The sequence below is a fragment of the Pelophylax lessonae genome (genome assembly GCF_965119305.1).
Source record: "Pelophylax lessonae genome assembly, chromosome: 10".
Classification (NCBI taxonomy): domain Eukaryota; kingdom Metazoa; phylum Chordata; class Amphibia; order Anura; family Ranidae; genus Pelophylax; species Pelophylax lessonae.
In genome coordinates, this window is record NC_138777.1 from 235,970,129 (window position 1) to 235,990,523 (window position 20,395).

The 20,395-nt window shown below is 44.5% G+C and overlaps 1 protein-coding gene across 1 annotated transcript in view; it reads right to left on the reverse strand.

The window, feature by feature from the left end:
- MLYCD (malonyl-CoA decarboxylase) overlaps positions 1–20,395 on the reverse strand; it is a 55,117-nt gene that overhangs the window by 11,412 nt on the left and 23,310 nt on the right. Inside the window, exon 4 of the mRNA XM_082270267.1 lies at positions 20,079–20,228. Coding sequence (XP_082126393.1) covers positions 20,079–20,228 — 150 coding nt within the window. The remainder of the gene's footprint in view (positions 1–20,078; positions 20,229–20,395) is intronic.

Here is a 20,395-nt window from a genome sequence, read left to right on the forward strand (position 1 = left end):
GAATGACAGGCGGCTTTGTTTACATCAGCCGCCTGCCTTTCTCCCTCTGTAACGGACGATTGCGAGTGACCGGCGGACATCGGAGCCGCCGGTCACTCGCGTGGACATGTCAGGAAATGAGCGGGGGCGGGAGCTCGGCTCGTAGGCGAGCGACGTAGCCCTATGTCACTTTGCCTGTACGGGGCTGACTGCCGCAGTAAATAGTCGTGCGGCGGTCGGCAAGTCGTTAATAAAAGACATAAGTGGATTAAAATGTTGTCGTTAGCATCTGCCTATAGCTGCGCTTTAAGGAAGACGCATTCTGGTGCATAAAGCATAAAAACCAAGTGGAAAACATAGGACTTATTTAAGAACACAGCCCCAGTGGGCTTGCTTTCCGTTTCATACAAGTCGGAGTTCTGTAGCAATTAGTAATCTCTAACGTTTAAACAATGCAGCCGCTGCAATCCCCATCCAAGCTCAAGATGCAAATTAATTAGGCCCAACATGGGAACCGAGGTAATTACATAAACGAGCAGCAGGAAGCTGCAGCTACAGGAGAAGAGCAGCGATGTTTAGTTGAGGGATGGCGGCTTTGTATTCTATCCTTCTCATACAGACGCCGCACGCGGGATATAGAAAGCCAGTTCTGTCCTGCGGCTCGTTGGGGGCCGCTGCCCCATACTGGCGCCTGTGCCAAGTCATTTTACGAGCTTATGCTGCGGAAGCAGGTGCTGCCATTAAATGGAACGTCGAGAGCCTCGTCCTACATTACTGGCTACATAAATGTTTGCATTAAAACCTACGAGATGCAATTATTTACTAAATGTGGGGCATTGAGAGGCACAGATGTGATCGGACCGTTCAAATAAAAATCCACTAGAAAAAAAGAAGAAGGACTCGTGAGCTTCCCGGGATGAAGTGGTGATGAGCGCCCATTGATGGCTGAAACATTCACTTCTGAGTACCGAGAAATGCCAAGGAGATAAAACTCTTCATTCCAAAAAGAAAACCGAGAAAAAAAAAAAAAACAGAGCGCTGGGCACAGGACTGCACAACACACAGAGCGCTGGGCACAGGACTGCACAACACACAGAGCGCTGGGCACAGGACTGCACAACACACAGAGCGCTGGGCACAGGACTGCATAACACACAGAGCGCTGGGCACAGGACTGCATAACACACAGAGCGCTGGGCACAGGACTACATAATACACCGAGCGCTGGGCACAGGACTACATAATACACAGAGCGCTGGGCACAGGACTACATAACACACAGAGTGCTGGGCACAGGACTGAATAACACACAGAGCGCTGGGCACAGGACTGCATAATACACAGAGCGCTGGGAACAGGACTAATAATATGCAGAGCGCTGGGCTCAGGACTGCATAATACACAGAGCGCTGGGCACAGGACTGAATAACACACAGAGCTCTGGGCACAGGACTGAATAACACACAGAGCTCTGGGCACAGGACTGCATAACACAGAGCGCTGGGCACAGGACTGCATAATACACAGAGTGCTGGGCACAGGACTAATAATATGCAGAGCACTGGGCACAGGACTGAATAATACAGAGTGCTGGGCACAGGACTGCATAATACACAGAGCGCTGGGCACAGGACTGCACAACACACAGAGCGCTGGGCACAGGACTGCATAATACACTGAGCGCTGGGCACAGGACTACATAACACACAGAGTGCTGGGCACAGGACTACATAACACACAGAGTGCTGGGCACAAGACTGCATAATACACAGAGCTCTGGGCACAGGACTGCATAATACACAGAGCGCTGGGCACAGGACTGCATAATACACAGAGTGCTGGGCACAGGACTGAATAACACACAGAGCTCTGGGCACAGGACTGCATAATACACAGAGCGCTGGGCACAGGACTGCATAATACACAGGACAACATAATACACAGAGCGCTGGGCACAGGACTACATAATAAACAGAGCGCTGTGACTGAAGACTGCAGATACTGTTCAGTATCTACTTTTACGGGGTAACATCATCTTTTAGGCTTTACAAAAAAGTGGATACTGTATTGCGTTTTAGTGAACACAAGCACAATAAAGTGTATTTTTCCTGAAAATTTGCTTTTAACTACTTGCCGACCAGCCCCCGTCGATATACGGCGGCAGGTCGTCAGGTTCCCGCAAATCGCTGTACCTGTACGACGGCATCCGCAATCGCTCCCCATGGAGAGGGAACGGCGGTCTGCTGTTGTAAACACAGCAGACCGTGGTTCTCTCAGGAATCAATTCAGGGCTCCTCCTATTTGGGAACACAGGTCTCTGTGTTGATTCCATAAGCCCATCCCCCTAACAGTTAGAAAACACCCCCTAGGCTCACATTTAACTCTTTGATCGCCCTTGGGTTAACCCCTTCCCTGCCAGTGTCTTTAGTACAGTGACAGTGCATATTTTTAGCACTGATGTAATGTCACTGGTCCCCCCCCAAAAGTGTCAAAAATGTCAGTTAGGGGTCCGATCTGTCCGCCGCAATGTCGCAGTCCCGCTAAAAATCACAGATCGCCGCCATTACTAGTAAGAAAATAAAAAAAAAAAAAAAAATGATCTATCTATCTATAGATATATCTCTCTCTCTTTCTCTCTGATATAGATAGATAGATACACACATATACATCTATATATCTCTCTCTATATACATCTAGATCTCTCTCATATATATATATATATATATATATATATATATATATATAGATATATATATATATATATATATATATATATATATATATATATATATATATATACATATACACACACACATATATATATATATATATATATATATATATATATATATATATATATATATATATATATATATATATATATATACATATATACATATATATATATATATACATATATACACACACATACACGCGATAACTTTTGCGCAAACCAATCAAAATATTGGGATTTTTTTTAACCAAAATATGTAGCAGAATACAAATTTACCTAAAATGATGAAAAAAAGTGATTTTTAAATGTTTATTGGGAATGTTATAAAGCAGAAAATGAAAAATAGTTTGTTTTTTTTCAGAATTGTCGCTCTTTTTTGTTTATAGCGCAAAAAACTAACATCGCAGAGGTGATCAAATACCCCCAAAAGAAAGCTTTGTTTGTGGGGGGAAAAAGAAAAAAAAAGACACAAATTTTATTTGGGTACAGTGTCGCACGACTGCGCAATTGTCAGTTAAAGTAACGCAGTGCCGAATTTGCAAAAAATGACCTGGTCATTAAGGGGGAAAATTTTCCGGTCCAGAAATTGTTAATAAACTGCTATGTGACATAAAAAATTACAACCACCACCATTTTATTCGCCAGGACCTCTGCCTAAAAATATATGTTTGGGGGGATTCTTAGTAATTTCCTAGCAAAAAAAAAAATTAAAAAAATATGCTGATTTTTACATTGAAATGTCAGAATTGGGCCGGACTGGAACTGGTTAAATCAGAGGGCTAGAAGACCACTTATTCACCCCCTCATTGCCTGACAAATACGGCTGAAAATTGATTTGTAGATCACTTTTCAGAGGTGGGAGAAACATTACCCACAGATCTAAAAACGTACCCGAAGTGTGAATTAGCCCTGAAAAATGAAAAGGAATGCAGCCGCCATGTCTAAGGACTGGTAAGCTGCGATAGATTACATTTGTGTTCCCAGGTTTAGATACATTGTAAGTGACAAATCCCTCCTGTCACCATCTGTATTTTAAAGCTTCCCGTCTAGAGATATTACAGATAACGGAGGATCCATCGCCTCAAAATAAAAAAGGCAGCGTGGTGTCACGTTTGATATACATCTTCGTTTTACCAGTCAGCCTTCCTCGGCACTTATAATGGAAAAGATGCACCGGGGTATAAACCGCGACACGCATGTTGACAAAAATCTTCTGGAGGATCCTATGAAATATGGAGCTGCTTGTCATAAATCCCCGAGCCCCAATAAGATCTTCTCCCACCGAGCTCCGACCGCAGGAAATCTCTCTCTCTCCTTCGAATGTTTCACATTTTAGTTTAGAGGAGCGACAAAAAGGAGAGTGCAAGGCCGCAGCATCACAGAGCGGTGCCGCGCTCATCGCTGATGCTTACAACTGAAGATAGAAGATGTTTGTGGTCAGAACAATCACTGAGCCGCAGCGAGATGGTAAAGCGCATCGAAACCCAACAATCGTAAAAGTAATACGACCGTAATTCCAAAAAAGGAGTGCGGTGTAAAATCTTCACCAAAATAGAACTCAATAATCTGCAAATCTCATAAACCCGCATTTTATTCACAAGAGAAAATAGAAAACATATCGAATGTTTAACCACTTCAATACCGGGCACTTTCACCCCCTTCCTGCCCAGGCCAATTTGCAAATTTGAGCGCTGTCACACTTTGAATGACAACAGAAGCCAATAGAAAATCTATGGAAAGAACTAAAGATCAGAGTTCATAGAACTCCTCGCCCGCAGAACCTTCAAGATTTGAAGAATTGGCCAAAATCACACCTGAGCAATGCATGCGACTAGTTTCTCCATAAGGGAGGCATCTTGAAGCCGTCATTACGAACAAAGGATTTTGTACCAAGTATTAAATACATTTCAGTTAGTGTAGTGTACAACATTTGTAGGCGGCGCATGGGAACCCGCTGAAATGATCCAAGTTGAAGTGGAACGAAATTTATTGGATATTTCAAACTTTGTTAACAAATAAAAAAACTGAAAAATTGGGCGTGCAAAATTATTCAGCCCCTTTACTTTCAGTGCAGCAAACGCTCTCCAGAAGTTCAGTGAGGATCTCTGAATGATCCAATGTTGACCTAAATGACTAATGATGATAAATAGAATCCACCTGTGTGTAATCAAGTCTCCGTATAAATGCACCTGCACTGTGATAGTCTCAGAGGTCCGTTTAAAGCGCAGAGAGCATCATGAAGAACAAGGAACACACCAGGCAGGTCCGGGATACTGTTGTGGAGAAGTTTGAAGCCGGATTTGGATACAAAAAGATTTCCCAAGCTTTAAACATCCCAAGGAGCACTGTGCAAGCGATAATATTGAAATGGAAGGAGTATCAGACCACTGCAAATCTACGAAGACCTGGCCGTCCCTCTAAACTTTCAGCTCATACAAGGAGAAGACTGATCAGAGATGCAGCCAAGAGGCCCATGATCACTCTGGATGAACTGCAGAGATCTACAGCTGAGGTGGGAGACTCTGTCCATAGGACAACAATCAGTCGTATACTGCACAAATCTGCCCTTTATGGAAGAGTGGCAAGAAGAAAGCCATTTCTTAAAGATATCCATAAAAAGTGTCATTTAAAGTTTGCCACAAGCCACCTGGGAGACACCAAACATGTGGAAGAAGGGGCTTTGCTCAGATGAAACCAAAATCAAACTTTTTGGCAACAATGCAAAACGTTATGTTTGGCGTAAAAGCAACACAGCTCATCACCCTGAACACACCATCCCCCACTGTCAAACATGGTGGTGGCAGCATCATGGTTTGGGCCTGCTTTTCTTCAGCAGGGACAGGGAAGATGGTTAAAATTGATGGGAAGATGGATGGAGCCAAATACAGGACCATTCTGGAAGAAAACCTGATGGAGTCTGCAAAAGACCTGAGACTGGGACGGAGATTTGTCTTCCAACAAGACAATGATCCAAAACATAAAGCAAAATCTACAATGGAATGGTTCACAAATAAACATATCCAGGTGTTAGAATGGCCAAGTCAAAGTCCAGACCTGAATCCAATCGAGAATCTGTGGAAAGAACTGAAAACTGCTGTTCACAAACGCTCTCCATCCAACCTCACTGAGCTCGAGCTGTTTTGCAAGCAGGAATGGGCAAAAATTGTGCAAAACTGATAGAGACATACACCAAGCGACTTACAGCTGTAATCGCAGCAAAAGGTGGCGCTACAAAGTATTAACTTAAGGGGGCTGAATAATTTTGCACGCCCAATTTTTCAGTTTTTTTATTTGTTAAAAAAGTTTGAAATATCCAATAAATTTCGTTCTACTTCATGATTGTGTCCCACTTGCTGATTCTTCAAAAAAAATTAGTTTTATATCTTTATGTTTGAAGCCTGAAATGTGGCAAAAGGTCGCAAAGTTCAAGGATGCTGAATATTGCAAGGCACTGTATATCCATCTTTTACACACTGGGCACCCTGGGAGCGCCTGGATATTTTCCGTTTTGAATTTTGGTTAGCGTGTTCGAAACTTTTTCGCCCGTTTCAATCCATCTTAATACAAATAACCTCCTTTTTGAACTTATGTCTTTGTATGTATGGATTGCCTGGGTTGTTACAGACATGTGGTGAAACTTCATCTCAATAGCACCTTTAGAAATCAATTTTCCTAGAAAAACGGTGACGCGTTCAATACTTATTTTACTCGCTGTAAATCAACGTTCAGCTTTCAAGAACATGTCCTTTGACTGATGACATAAGGCTTTGTTGGGCCACATGGAGCTCTTGAAATCTATCCAGTCTTCAGGGAAAAAAAAACCCCTCCGGAAGGCCCATGGGGAAAAGAGCTACAGTTAAAACTCCAGCAACCGTGACGGGAGTGACATTGGCTGACCTTGAAATGGTGTAAACTCACCAGGACACACACAACCTTCACATTTACATGATTGCACGCGCTGACAACGACGTGTAAAAAAATTGCTTTGTTTTGAAGTATTGCCAATTTTGAAGAGGTCTATTCGCTAAGATGTCAATCACCCCCCCGGCTCTTCCACTTATCTCACCTGGAAACTCATCAGCTTTAAAAAGGGCCTTCCAGAGCCTGTCACATCTGTTAACATAGCACAGCTGTTAGCAGGAGATAGACATTGTTCAACGGTATTTAAAGCCTCATTTTCCAAGACCTGGTAGGGTCCTGAAAGCCCTCTGTCCTTCCTGCTAGATAATAAAAAAGAAGGCAACTATGCCACAAAAAAAGTCTTCTACAGATCCAAGACAGTTACCGAACAGGAGGAAAAAAAAAAAAGAAAAAGACAAGAACATCACACAAGCGCTAAATAACTTATCGAGCTCACAAAGAAATGACAGTAGAAGCGGCCCTTTGATGTTCTAGTGGCGCTGACAACTGCAAATGTCACTGCTAGATTACATTTTACTTCTGGAGAATAGAAAAAAGAAAAGCTGTAACTCTTTCATTGACAACGTGAACTGACTGCTGTCCGCGGTGCTGAACATGTGTGCAAAGGGAAACAAATCAACTAGAGTATATCCCTGCACATCTGTATACTGAAGATGGGAAACCTCAGTCCTTTTCATAGCCGGAGGTTCCTCCAGAGGTTGCTAGGGGTTCCTTGAGCAGAGTGGCCTCCTACCTACACTGATCATCAATAGAAGTGGTCAAATCCAAACTGACATCCAATGTAAGGCATACCGAGGGTGAGGAACGTCAGTACCTTCCAAAGGGAAGCTTTTAAATAGAAGTATATAGTGATTTCAGATTTCCTGTTTCATTATAGTATGGACCAGATCTTCTCAACCAGGGTTCCGTGGAACCCCGAGGTTCCTCCAGAGGTTGCTAGGGGTTCCTTGAGCAGAGTGGCCTCCTACCTACACTGATCACCAATAGAAGTGGTCAAATCCAAACTGACATCCAATGTAAGGCATACGGAGGGTGAGGAACGTCAGTACCTTCCATAGGGAAGCTTTTAAATAGAAGTATATAGTGATTTCAGATTTCCTGTTTCATTATAGTATGGACCAGATCTTCTCAACCAGGGTTCCGTGGAACCCCGAGGTTCCTCCAGAGGTTGCTAGGGGCTTCTTGAGCAGAGTGGCCTCCTACCTACACTGATCACCAATATAAAAGTGGTCAAATCCCAACTGACATCCAATGTAAGGTATAATGGGGATGAAGAATCACAGTCCCTTTCATAAGGAAGCTTTTTTAATGGGACTACTCTGTACACTTTACAGTATATGTCAATCTCTATATAGAGTAGTCCCATTAAAAAGCTTCCTTATGAAAAGGGACTGTGATTCTTCATCCCCATTATACCTTACATTGGATGTCAGTTGGGATTTGACCACTTCTATTGATGATCAGTGTAGGTAGGAGGCCACTCTGCTCAAGGAGCCCCTAGCAACCTCTGGAGGAACCTTGTGGTTTCATGCAACCCTGGTTGAGCAGAACTATGAAAGGGACTGAGGTACGCCATCTTTAGGATACAAATTTGCACGGATATACTCTGTACACTTTACAGTATATGTCAATCTCTATATAGAGTATATCCGTGCAAATTTGTATCCTAAAGATGGCATACCTCAGTCCCTTTCATAGTTCTGCTCAACCAGGGTTGCATGAAACCACAAGGTTCCTCCAGAGGTTGCTAGGGGTTCCTTGAGCAGAGTGGCCTCCTACCTACACTGATCATCAATAGAAGTGGTCAAATCCCAACTGACATCCAATGTAAGGCATACGGAGGGTGAGGAACGTCAGTACCTTCCATAGGGAAGCTTTTAAATAGAAGTATATAGTGATTTCAGATTTCCTTTGTTTCATTATAGTATGGACCAGATCTTCTCAACCAGGGTTCCGTGGAACCCCCGAGGTTCCTCCAGAGGTTGCTAGGGGTTCCTTGAGCAGAGTGGCCTCCTACCTACACTGATCACCAATGGAAGTGGTCAAATCCCAACTGACATCCGATGTAAGACATACTGAGGGTGAGGAACGTCAGTACCTTCCATAGGGAGGCTTTTAAATAGGAGTATATAGAGATTTCAGATTTATTTCCTTTATTTCATTATAGTATGGACCAGGTTTTCTCAACCAGGGTTCCGTGGAACCCCAAGGTTCCTCCAGAGGTTGCTAGGGGTTTATTGAGCAGAGTGACCTCCTACCTACACTGATCACCAATATAAGTGGTCAAATCCCAACTGACATCCAATGTAAGGTATAATGGGGATGAGGAATCTTAGTCCCTTTCATAAGGAAGCTTTTCTGATGGGACTACTCCATATAGTGATTGACATACTGTAAAGTGTACAGAGTATATCCGTGCACAGCATCTATTTAATAGATTGCACAACCAAAAAAAAAAAAAAAAAGGCAGCTCAAGCCATAAAAACAGAAAACATTGGCGTCCCTTGCGTTTGCTCAGTCAAAAGTAGTACATCGGCCAAAAAAGTAAATTGCAGGTAGATAGATCAGAACCAAATCTGGTACAATGGGTCATTGGGATTGAACAAGACCAACCCAGGAGGTCAAGGCATGACGGACAACCCAAAAGTGCAGAAAAGAATGCAATGCTGGGTAGCAAGTGAGTAAAGCCAGGACAGCGTCAGGAACTTCTATGGATTACGGGAGCGCAATTCGTTTTTCTGTGACCCGTTTTCAGCAGAGAGCAGGCTGAAGTCCGCTCTCTGCTGACGTGACAGAAGGCGGTCCAGGCTCTGCGTTATCATGACCACGGAGTCGGAATCCGCCAGATCCCTGGCCCGACACCCGGCTCAGCCTCTGTGAGCCACTGAGAGCCTAAACCGGACTCTCCGCCCTCTCCACAGCCCAGCGCACCAGTGAGTGATGAGGGGGGCAGAGCAGAGAGCATTGACTGACAGCAGCTCTCTGCTCACGGAGCTGTGGAAACTGAGTGATCAGCGGTGTTCGATCGCTCGGTTCTCAGTGTAGAGGTGTCAGGGGACAGATGCTGCATCCACCTAGGTAAGTATGAATAAAAAACAAAAAACCCAGAAACCCATACATCTCTTTTAAAGGAGGTTGTAAACCCATTCTTATAACTTGTACCTATAGGCAAGCCTATAATAAGGCTTACCTATAGGTACTGTAAACATCTCCTAAACTTGCACCGTTTACGAGATATTTACATTTCATGCAGCCGACAACATCGGCACATGCGCTCTGAAGGAATGGCCACCCGTGCCGTTCCATCAGAGCCCTGTGCCGTGACCTGCGGCTCCCCCACCCATGCGCGGGAGTGATGTCATTGCAACTCCGGCCAATCAGATGGCCGGAGGACGTGAACCAGGACGGCCGAAAATGTCAGACGTGTCACCGGTGAGTGGGCGGCACTGCGGGGGCTTTGTTCTAAAGCAAGTATTTCCTAATGAGCTAGTATGCGATGCATACCGTGTTTCCCCGAGAATAAGACCTAGCCTGAAAATAAGACCTACAGTTATTTTCGGGGAGGGCTGCAATATAAGCCCTACCCTGAAAATAAGCCCTAGTTTAGGGTTTGTAAAATCCTAAAATCCACTCTATTACTGTTTTATATAATGTCCGTTGTGTTTCTGTAATCTAATTGTGTGACATACCTTCAGTTCAGCGCTGCTCAGCTGATCTCCCGCTCTGCTCTCCTTCTCTTCTCCCAGCTGTCAGTGGGGGATCTCAGCCCCTCCCCTCTGCAGGGTTCAGAGCGGGTCACGGTGCCGAGTATTATATTATACCGTAATTGTGTGAAATACCTTTGGTACAGCACCGCCCGGTGCTTCTGTGACCAGCTCTAAGCACTGCAGAGGGGAGGGGCTAAGATACCCCACTGACAGCTATGAGAAGAGAAAAAACAGCAGCAATATCAGTTGAGCTCCGATCGGCACTGTACCAAAGCCATTTCACACAATTACGGTATAATATAATACTCAGTGCCATGACCCGCTCTGAACACTGCAGAGGGGAGGGGCTGAGATCCCCCGCTGACAGCTGGGAGAAGAGAAGGAGAGCAGAGGGACATTAGCTGAGCACCGAACGGCGCTGTACCAAACGTATTTCACACAAATACGATGTAATATAATACTCGGTGCTGTTATCCGCTCTAAGCACTGCAGAGGGGAGGGACTGAGACCCCCCCCCCCCCGCTGACAGCTGGGAGAAGAGAAGGAGAGCAAAGCGGGAGATCAGCTGAGCGCCGTTTTACCAAACGTATTTCACACAATTATGGTGTAATATAATACTCTGCGCTGTGACCCGCTCTGAACACTGCAGAGGGGAGGGGCTGAGATCCCCGCTGACAGCTGGGAGAAGAGAAGGAGTGCAGAGCGGGAGATCAGCTGAGTGCCGAGCGGCGCTGTACCAAAGGTATTTCACACAATTACAGTATAATATAATACTCGGCGACATGACCAGCTCTGAACACTGCAGAGGGGAGGATCTGAGATCCCCCGCTGACAGCTGGGAGAAGAGAAGTAGAGCAAAGCAGGAGATCAGCTGAGTGCCGCTGTACCAAACGTATTTCACACAATTATGGTGTAATATAATACTCTGCGCTGTGACCCGCTCTGAACACTGCAGAGGGGAGGGGCTGAGATCCCCGCTGACAGCTGGCAGAAGAGAAGGAGAGCAAAGCGGGAAATCAGCAGTATTTCACACAATTAGATTACAGAAACACCCACTGGACATTATATAAAACAGTAAGTGGATTTAAGGATTTTACAAACACTTTTAGTAGGTTCACACAGGGGATTCCCCACAGGCAGAGAGGGAGATAAGACCTACCCCGAAAATAACCCCTACTGCGTCTTTTGGTGCCAAAATTAACATAAGACCCGGGCTTATTTCCGAGGAAACGCAGTACTAGCGCATTATGCATTTGTCTTTCGTTTTTTTTTTTTCTGAGGTTTACAACCTCTTTAAAAACCAACATATTATACAATGACCGGGATCACACCGTCCGCACAAACAGATCCTACAACACGAGAGATGCCAGAACGTGACAGCAATACTCCGGTGTATAGAGGGGAAATAGCCAATGTGTATATGGGTGCGATTCCCAAAACCTTTGAAGTAGGTTTAGCCGTCATCCCTGAGAGAAGTTTGGAAAGAAGTTGGTGCCTCAAGCCAGATAAAGTGGGACTTTATGGGCTAATACAACAAAATTGTGTTTATACAATTTATTGAAGAAAAAGGGGGGTATTCCAACATAAATATACAAAAATAAACATAGGGTGTATGGGTTATAGACCCATTGGTGATAGTCAGTAGAAATAGTGATATGGTGACAATGGTATGTCTCTCTATCTGTCCACGTTTCTGGTGGCGTGGGATCTGTAGGCAGAGATATCCTGTGTTCCTACGCGTTTCGGCGTGTTGCCTTTTATCAAGGAAATTTTTCCTTGATAAAGGCAACACGCCGAAACGCGTAGGAACACAGGATATCTCTCCCTACAGATCCCACGCCACCAGAAGTGTGGACAGATAGACATACCATTGTCACCATATCACTATGTCACTATTTCTACTGACTCACTATCACCAATGGGTCTATAACCCATACACCCTATGTTTATTTTTGTATATTTATGTTGGAATACCCCCCTTTTTCTTCAATAAATTGTATAAACACAATTTTGTTGCATTAGCCCATAAACTCCCACTTTATCTGGCTTGAGGCACCAACTTCTTTCCAAAATATCCAATGTGTTGGGGGCAAATCCACCCCCTTTCTCAAAGACAGACGACTCACAGTGGACTGTAAGCTCCTTGGTGACAGACAATGAAATGAACGGTTTGGTTGCTCTGAAAAGTGTTAAAAAATAATAAAAATTGTATCAAGTTTGATAACCGGACAACCTGGAAATAACAGAGAGGATTAAACAGAAAATATATATATATTCCCTGTGTGAAGAAGATAAGCATTTAGAAGGAATAAAGCAAAGATGGTTTTGTGCCCTTTGAAAGGCTTATCAATGACTTCATTTATAGGTAGCAGAAAAAAAAAAAAAAATGCACTCACACAACGGATAACCGGTCACAAAACAGAAGAGTCGGCGCCATGTGTGAATGTGGGGTGAAACAATCTGTACCTGAAAGGTGATGGAATTTCTCAAAGTAATATTTCTTATCTAAAAATAGACCTCGGCACAATCTTTTCTTTAATTCACTGTATTGTGAAAACCCAACAAAAGATGAAGACGGGATTGTTACAAAGGAGTGATAATCTGTGGAGGGTTAACCCCTTCCAGGCAAGAAGCCGCCATTGCTTTCCAACACTGCAACCATAACCTCCCCCCCCCCCCCCAACCAATAACTTCATTTCTTTTTAATAATACTTTCTTAGAAAAAAAGGGAGTTATTGATTGCAGTTTGTCCAGAGAATGAACTCCAAGCAGCTATAAAAGATACACTGAACAAATTTATAAAAACGCAACACTTTTGTTTTGCCCTCATTTTTCATGAGCTGAACTCAAAGATCTAAGACTTTTGGTCCATCATTGGTGTCAGTGTGTGTGGGGGGGGGGGGGGTAATCGTGTCCCATCATTGGTGTCAGTGGGAGGAATAGTGCCCCATCATTGGTGTCAGTGGGAGGAATAGTGCTCCATCATTGGTGTCAGTGGGAGGAATAGTGCTCCATCATTGGTGTCAGTGGGAGGAATAGTGCTCCATCATTGGTGTCAGTGGGAGGAATAGTGCTCCATCATTGGTGTCAGTGGGAGGAATAGTGCCCCATCATTGGTGTCAGTGGGAGGAATAGTGCCCCATCATTGGTGTCAGTGGGAGGAATAGTGCCCCATCATTGGTGTCAGTGGGAGGAATAGTGCCCCATCATTGGTGTCAGTGGGAGGAATAGTGCCCCATCATTGGTGTCAGTGGGAGGAATAGTGCCCCATCATTGGTGTCAGTGGGAGGAATAGTGCCCCATCATTGGTGTCAGTGGGAGGAATGGTGCCCCATCATTGGTGTCAGTGGGAGGAATGGTGCCCCATCATTGGTGTCAGTGGGAGGAATGGTGCCCCATCATTGGTGTCAGTGGGAGGAATGGTGCCCCATCATTGGTGTCAGTGGGAGGAATGATGCCCCATCATTGGTGTCAGTGGGAGGAATGATGCCCCATCATTGGTGTCAGTGGGAGGAATGATGCCCCATCATTGGTGTCAGTGGGAGGAATGATGCCCCATCATTGGTGTCAGTGGGAGGAATGATGCCCCATCATTGGTGTCAGTGGGAGGAATGATGCCCCATCATTGGTGTCAGTGGGAGGAATGATGCCCCATCATTGGTGTCAGTGGGAGGAATGATGCCCCATCATTGGTGTCAGTGGGAGGAATGATGCCCCATCATTGGTGTCAGTGGGAGGAATGATGCCCCATCATTGGTGTCAGTGGGAGGAATGATGCCCCATCATTGGTGTCAGTGGGAGGAATGATGCCCCATCATTGGTATCAGTGGGAGGAATAGTGCCCCATCATTGGTATCAATGGGAGGAATAGTGCTCCATCATTGGTGTCAGTGGGAGGAATAGTGCTCCATCATTGGTGTCAGTGGGAGGAATAGTGCTCCATCATTGGTGTCAGTGGGAGGAATAGTGCCCCATCATTGGTGTCAGTGGGAGGAATAGTGCCCCATCATTGGTGTCAGTGGGAGGAATAGTGCCCCATCATTGGTGTCAGTGGGAGGAATAGTGCCCCATCATTGGTGTCAGTGGGAGGAATAGTGCCCCATCATTGGAGTCAGTGGGAGGAATGGTGCCCCATCATTGGAGTCAGTGGGAGGAATGGTGCCCCATCATTGGAGTCAGTGGGAGGAATGGTGCCCCATCATTGGAGTCAATGGGAGGAATGGTGCCCCATCATTGGAGTCAATGGGAGGAATGGTGCCCCATCATTGGAGTCAGTGGGAGGAATGGTGCCCCATCATTGGAGTCAGTGGGAGGAATGGTGCCCCATCATTGGAGTCAGTGGGAGGAATGGTGCCCCATCATTGGAGTCAGTGGGAGGAATGGTGCCCCATCATTGGAGTCAGTGGGAGGAATGGTGCCCCATCACTTGAGTCAGTGGGAGGAATGGTGCCCCGTCATTGGAGTCAGTGGGAGGAATAATGCCTTGTTGTTGGTGTCAGTAACAGGAATTTTGCCCCATTGTTGGAGTCAGTGGGAGGAATGATGCCCCATCATTGGTGTCAGTGGGAGGAATGATGCCCCATCATTGGTGTCAGTGGGAGGAATGATGCCCCATCATTGGTGTCAGTGGGAGGAATGATGCCCCATCATTGGTGTCAGTGGGAGGAATGATGCCCCATCATTGGTGTCAGTGGGAGGAATGATGCCCCATCATTGGTGTCAGTGGGAGGAATGATGCCCCATCATTGGTGTCAGTGGGAGGAATGATGCCCCATCATTGGTGTCAGTGGGAGGAATGATGCCCCATCATTGGTGTCAGTGGGAGGAATGATGCCCCATCATTGGTGTCAGTGGGAGGAATGATGCCCCATCATTGGTGTCAGTGGGAGGAATGATGCCCCATCATTGGTGTCAGTGGGAGGAATGATGCCCCATCATTGGTGTCAGTGGGAGGAATGATGCCCCATCATTGGTGTCAGTGGGAGGAATGATGCCCCATCATTGGTGTCAGTGGGAGGAATGATGCCCCATCATTGGTGTCAGTGGGAGGAATGATGCCCCATCATTGGTGTCAGTGGGAGGAATGATGCCCCATCATTGGTATCAGTGGGAGGAATAGTGCCCCATCATTGGTATCAGTGGGAGGAATGATGCCTCATCATTGGTATCAATGGGAGGAATAGTGCTCCATCATTGGTGTCAGTGGGAGGAATAGTGCTCCATCATTGGTGTCAGTGGGAGGAATAGTGCTCCATCATTGGTGTCAGTGGGAGGAATAGTGCCCCATCATTGGTGTCAGTGGGAGGAATAGTGCCCCATCATTGGTGTCAGTGGGAGGAATAGTGCCCCATCATTGGTGTCAGTGGGAGGAATAGTGCCCCATCATTGGTGTCAGTGGGAGGAATAGTGCCCCATCATTGGTGTCAGTGGGAGGAATAGTGCCCCATCATTGGAGTCAGTGGGAGGAATGGTGCCCCATCATTGGAGTCAGTGGGAGGAATGGTGCCCCATAATTGGAGTTAGTGGGAGGAATGGTGCCCCATCGTTGGAGTCAGTGGGAGGAATGGTGCCCCATCATTGGAGTCAGTGGGAGGAATGGTGCCCCATCATTGGAGTCAGTGGGAGGAATAGTGCCCCATCATTGGAGTCAATGGGAGGAATGGTGCCCCATCATTGGAGTCAATGGGAGGAATGGTGCCCCATCACTTGAGTCAGTGGGAGGAATGGTGCCCCATCATTGGAGTCAGTGGGAGGAATGGTGCCCCATCATTGGAGTCAGTGGGAGGAATGGTGCCCCATCATTGGAGTCAGTGGGAGGAATAGTGCCCCATCATTGGAGTCAATGGGAGGAATGGTGCCCCATCACTTGAGTCAGTGGGAGGAATGGTGCCCCGTCATTGGAGTCAGTGGGAGGAATAATGCCTTGTTGTTGGTGTCAGTAACAGGAATTTTGCCCCATTGTTGGAGTCAGTGGGAGGAAAAGTGCCCCAAGGCAGGATAAAAGCAAGCAAGGGACTACAGTTTGGAGACCCCTGGTATAGATTATTAGCATCCTGATAAATATCCGTGTATTAAAAAATGTTTCAGCTGCAGGCCGAGTTCCCCTCTGCAGTCCATTATTGTCACACGCCGTGTAGCGCTAATGCACAGCAGAACGCTGGGATCACATTATGCGGCATCAATCTAAGCCTCCCGCAAGAAATGGTTCATTTTTGTTAACAAGAAACCACAAATGTTCTGGGAAATGTGTTTTTGGGGGAAACAAACAGAGGCATTCTGTATGCCGAATAATTGCGAGGAGATTACGCATGCATTCGCTGTGTACTGTAATTGGGCAAAATAGGCAAAAGGAAAGAATTACTATTAGTCTCTGGAAAAATTCCTGAAGCCGAGTTCAAAATCCTGTTTGCAGTGGCAGTAATAACGGCGGTGCAGTCCGAGTCTGCGGGGGCTGTGCTGGGCGCGCTCAGAAATGCGGAGAGGATAACTAAAGCCATGGCAAGAGGTTAATGCGTCAGGATGGGAGTTTAATGGCTTTAATTGTGCTGCAGGACACGGACATTTGTTGAGCTACACTAAACTTCCTTATATTCACTTCAAAAATGAAGTTCTACTTTTGTTATAAAATCCACAAAGCCGAAATTACTCAACGCACAAAACAATCCTCTCATTTAACCACTTAAGCCCTGGAAGATTTTACCCCCTTCCTGACCAGGGGGTATTTTGCGATTCGGCACTGCGTGAATTTAACGGACAATTGTGCGGTCGTGCGACGCTGTACCCAAACGAAATTGACGTCCTTTTTTTCCCACAAACAGAGCTTTCTTTTGGTGGTATTTGATCACCTGTGCGATTTTTACTTTTTGCGCTATAAACCAAAAAAGAGCATACATTTTGAAAAAATAATAATATTTTTCACATTTTTTTTATATGAAATTCCCCAAAAAAAAATGTAAAAATCTATTTTTTAACATTTTTGGCCAATTTGTTTTCTGCTACATATGTTTGGTAAAAAAAAAAAAAAAAAAAAAAAAAAAAAAATCGCAATAAGCGTATTTTGATTGGGTTTGCACAAAAGTTATTACATTTACTAAGGGAAAGATTTCTGTCATTTTTGGTGTTTTTTTTTTTTTTAACGAGTAATGGCGGCGATCTGCGATTTTTTTTTTGCAGGACTGCAACATTGCAGCGGAAAGATCGGACCCTTGACTGACATTGACACTTTTGGGGTTACCAGTGACATTACTACAGTAATCAGTGCTATACATATGCACTGTTAATGTAAAAATTACACTGGCAGGGAAGGGGTTAACTTTATTAGAGAGCAAGGGGTTAAGTGTGTCCCTAGGGGTGTGATTCTAACTGTAAAGGGGTGTGGCTAGTGGTGTAACAACAGAGACATACGATCCTACATAGCAGGACCGTATGATCTCTGTTCTTACACAGGGAAGAATGACAGGCCGCCTGCCTTTCTCCCTCTCCATGGGGAGATCGCGAGTGACCGGCGGACATTGGGTCCACTGTTCACTCGCGCGGACTGCTTAGGGAACGAGCAGGGGCGGCGCGCTCGCCCCCTAGAGCCTCACAGGCGAGCGACGTAGTACTACGTCACTTTGCCTGTGAGGGGCTGACCGCCGCAGTAAATAGTCGTGCGGTGGTTGGCAAACGGTTAAAGAGACACTGGGCTCAATTCAATAAACGTTATCTACTGCTCTAAGATCAACGGTAAAAATAGCCCATTGCGATTTTTTATGGGTGGATAAAAAAAAAAAAAAAAATCTGATCCACTGTGAATAGCTGGGTTGTTAAGAGGTTGGCACCTGTGTCCTTAAAAGGGTAACTTCACTTTATTGGGGGGAAAAAAATAGCAAATAAAGAACAAACAATACAGCGTATACAATTGCGCGACAAATTATATTGTAATTGAATGTTATTAAAAATTTCCTTTCCTTTTCAATCTGCAGCTGTTGTAATTTTCTGAAAATGCAATACAATATGGCCGCCTGGAGCCGTTCTGTACACAGAATGTATACTGACCACACCCCCAGACACATCATTTCCTGCTTGCGTGATTGGCTCACCAATTTTCCCAGAAGTCTGCACTAAGATACAAGTCAGATTTCTGGCATCCCCTGCAAAACAAATGTCATTTTTGGGGAGATCCTCCCAATAGGAACACGTCTAAAGGGATGCAGGCCCAGCAGATTTCCTTATTAGAGCCCTGCAGCTGCCACAGCTGATAGATAAATATGAAACCACTCCCATTAGACCCACTCAGCACAGAGGAACAAACAATGATTTCTTCAGAATAATAAAAGGTAGAAATCTGCAACAAAGTTTGTTACATTCCCTGCAATGTACAGAGATCACCCAGAGGGGAATGTTTTTTTTCCTCAACAAAAGTGGAGTTACGCTTTAATTATTTGCCTACCGAGCCAATTCTGACAGATCGATATGCTTTTTCTTTGCTAGAAAATTACTTAGAGGCAAACACACACACACACATTATATATATATATATATATATATATATATATATATATATATATATATATATATATATATATATATATATATATATAAATACATACACACACACAATTATATTATATATATATATTTTTTTTTTTATTTTTTTTTTTAGCAGAGGCCCTATAGAGAATAAAATAGTGGGCTTTGCAATTTTTATGCCACAAGGTTTTTGTGCAGCAATTTTTGGGAAAAATACACTTTAAGGAGTTAAAAAAAAAAAAAACAAACACTCATATATACATATATAACCCATTTTTTTTTTTTTTTTTTTGTTTTTACACTGTCCCATTTATTTATTTATCACTTTTATTGCTATTGCAAGAAATGCAAACATCCCTTGTGATAGCAATGGAGCATGACAGGTCCTCTTTATAAAGAGATGTGGAGTCTATAAGATCCCAAATTTACCTTTTACCTTTAAAAGCAAAAGATAAGAAAAAAAAAAAAAAAAACCAGAAAAATTGTATCAAACACTAATTGTAATTTTTCTTTCCTGACGCCAATCCATGGCAGTATACATAAGATATAGCTCCGCCCCTATATCATAAGTATGCTGCCATGGATTGGCGTCAGGAAAACAGAAAATTGTATCAAACAGTAATTCAATTGTAATTTTCCTTTCCTAGCGCCAATCCATGGCGATATACAAAGGATATAGCTCCGCCCCTATGTCATATGTATGCTGTCATGGATTGCTGTCAGGAAAACAGAAAAGTGTATCAAATACTTAACATAATTTTATTTTCTGGACGCCAATCCATGACAGCATACAGAGGATATAGCTCCGCCCCTACATCATATGTATGCTGCCATGTTGGCGTCAGGAAAACGTTTTTGATTTTTTGCTTTAACAAAAAAAAAAAAAAGCCTTGTTTACATGCCGGAGGAACTGGAAGGGACATCGATTTAGTCCAAGACCCTAAAGATGAAGGTCTTGGAGGACCGGTGCAGGGGTGGCTTGGCTTATAGCTACCCAAGAGAGGAGGTCACATGCTCCCTCACCGACTTACAGTTGCAGGGGTGGCCTGCCTAATGGCCAATCAGACACAATCCATGTCAAAGAGGAGGTCACATGAGCCCTTTTGGAATGAAGATGTAGCTAGAGATACATTGTAAGCCCTTCTATTTCTATGTTACCTCTCCCAGCATCTGTACAGAATTACACTTTATAAGCAAGGACCGCACATTGGGACTGTTCTACCGACCTGTAACTCCCTCACTACCCGCTTGATGAGGTAGTTGCCGAGTTCCACGCCCTGCAGGCCTTGCTGGGTTGAGCTGATAGAATAGAATATGGCGGACTTGATCTTGTTCCCATCTTCAATTTCTAATGGAGGATTCTCTTTTACAATTGTCTGGGGGGAAAAAAAAGGGAATACAAAGGGCAATAAGAACAGCGAGTGAGGAACAGTTCCTCTAAAAAGATATAAAGGACATCTATTCAGAAAATATGCGGCACCCTCTTCTGTGCAGCTAAAAATTCTGCACAATAAAAAGGTGAAGTATACTGACATCACATGGA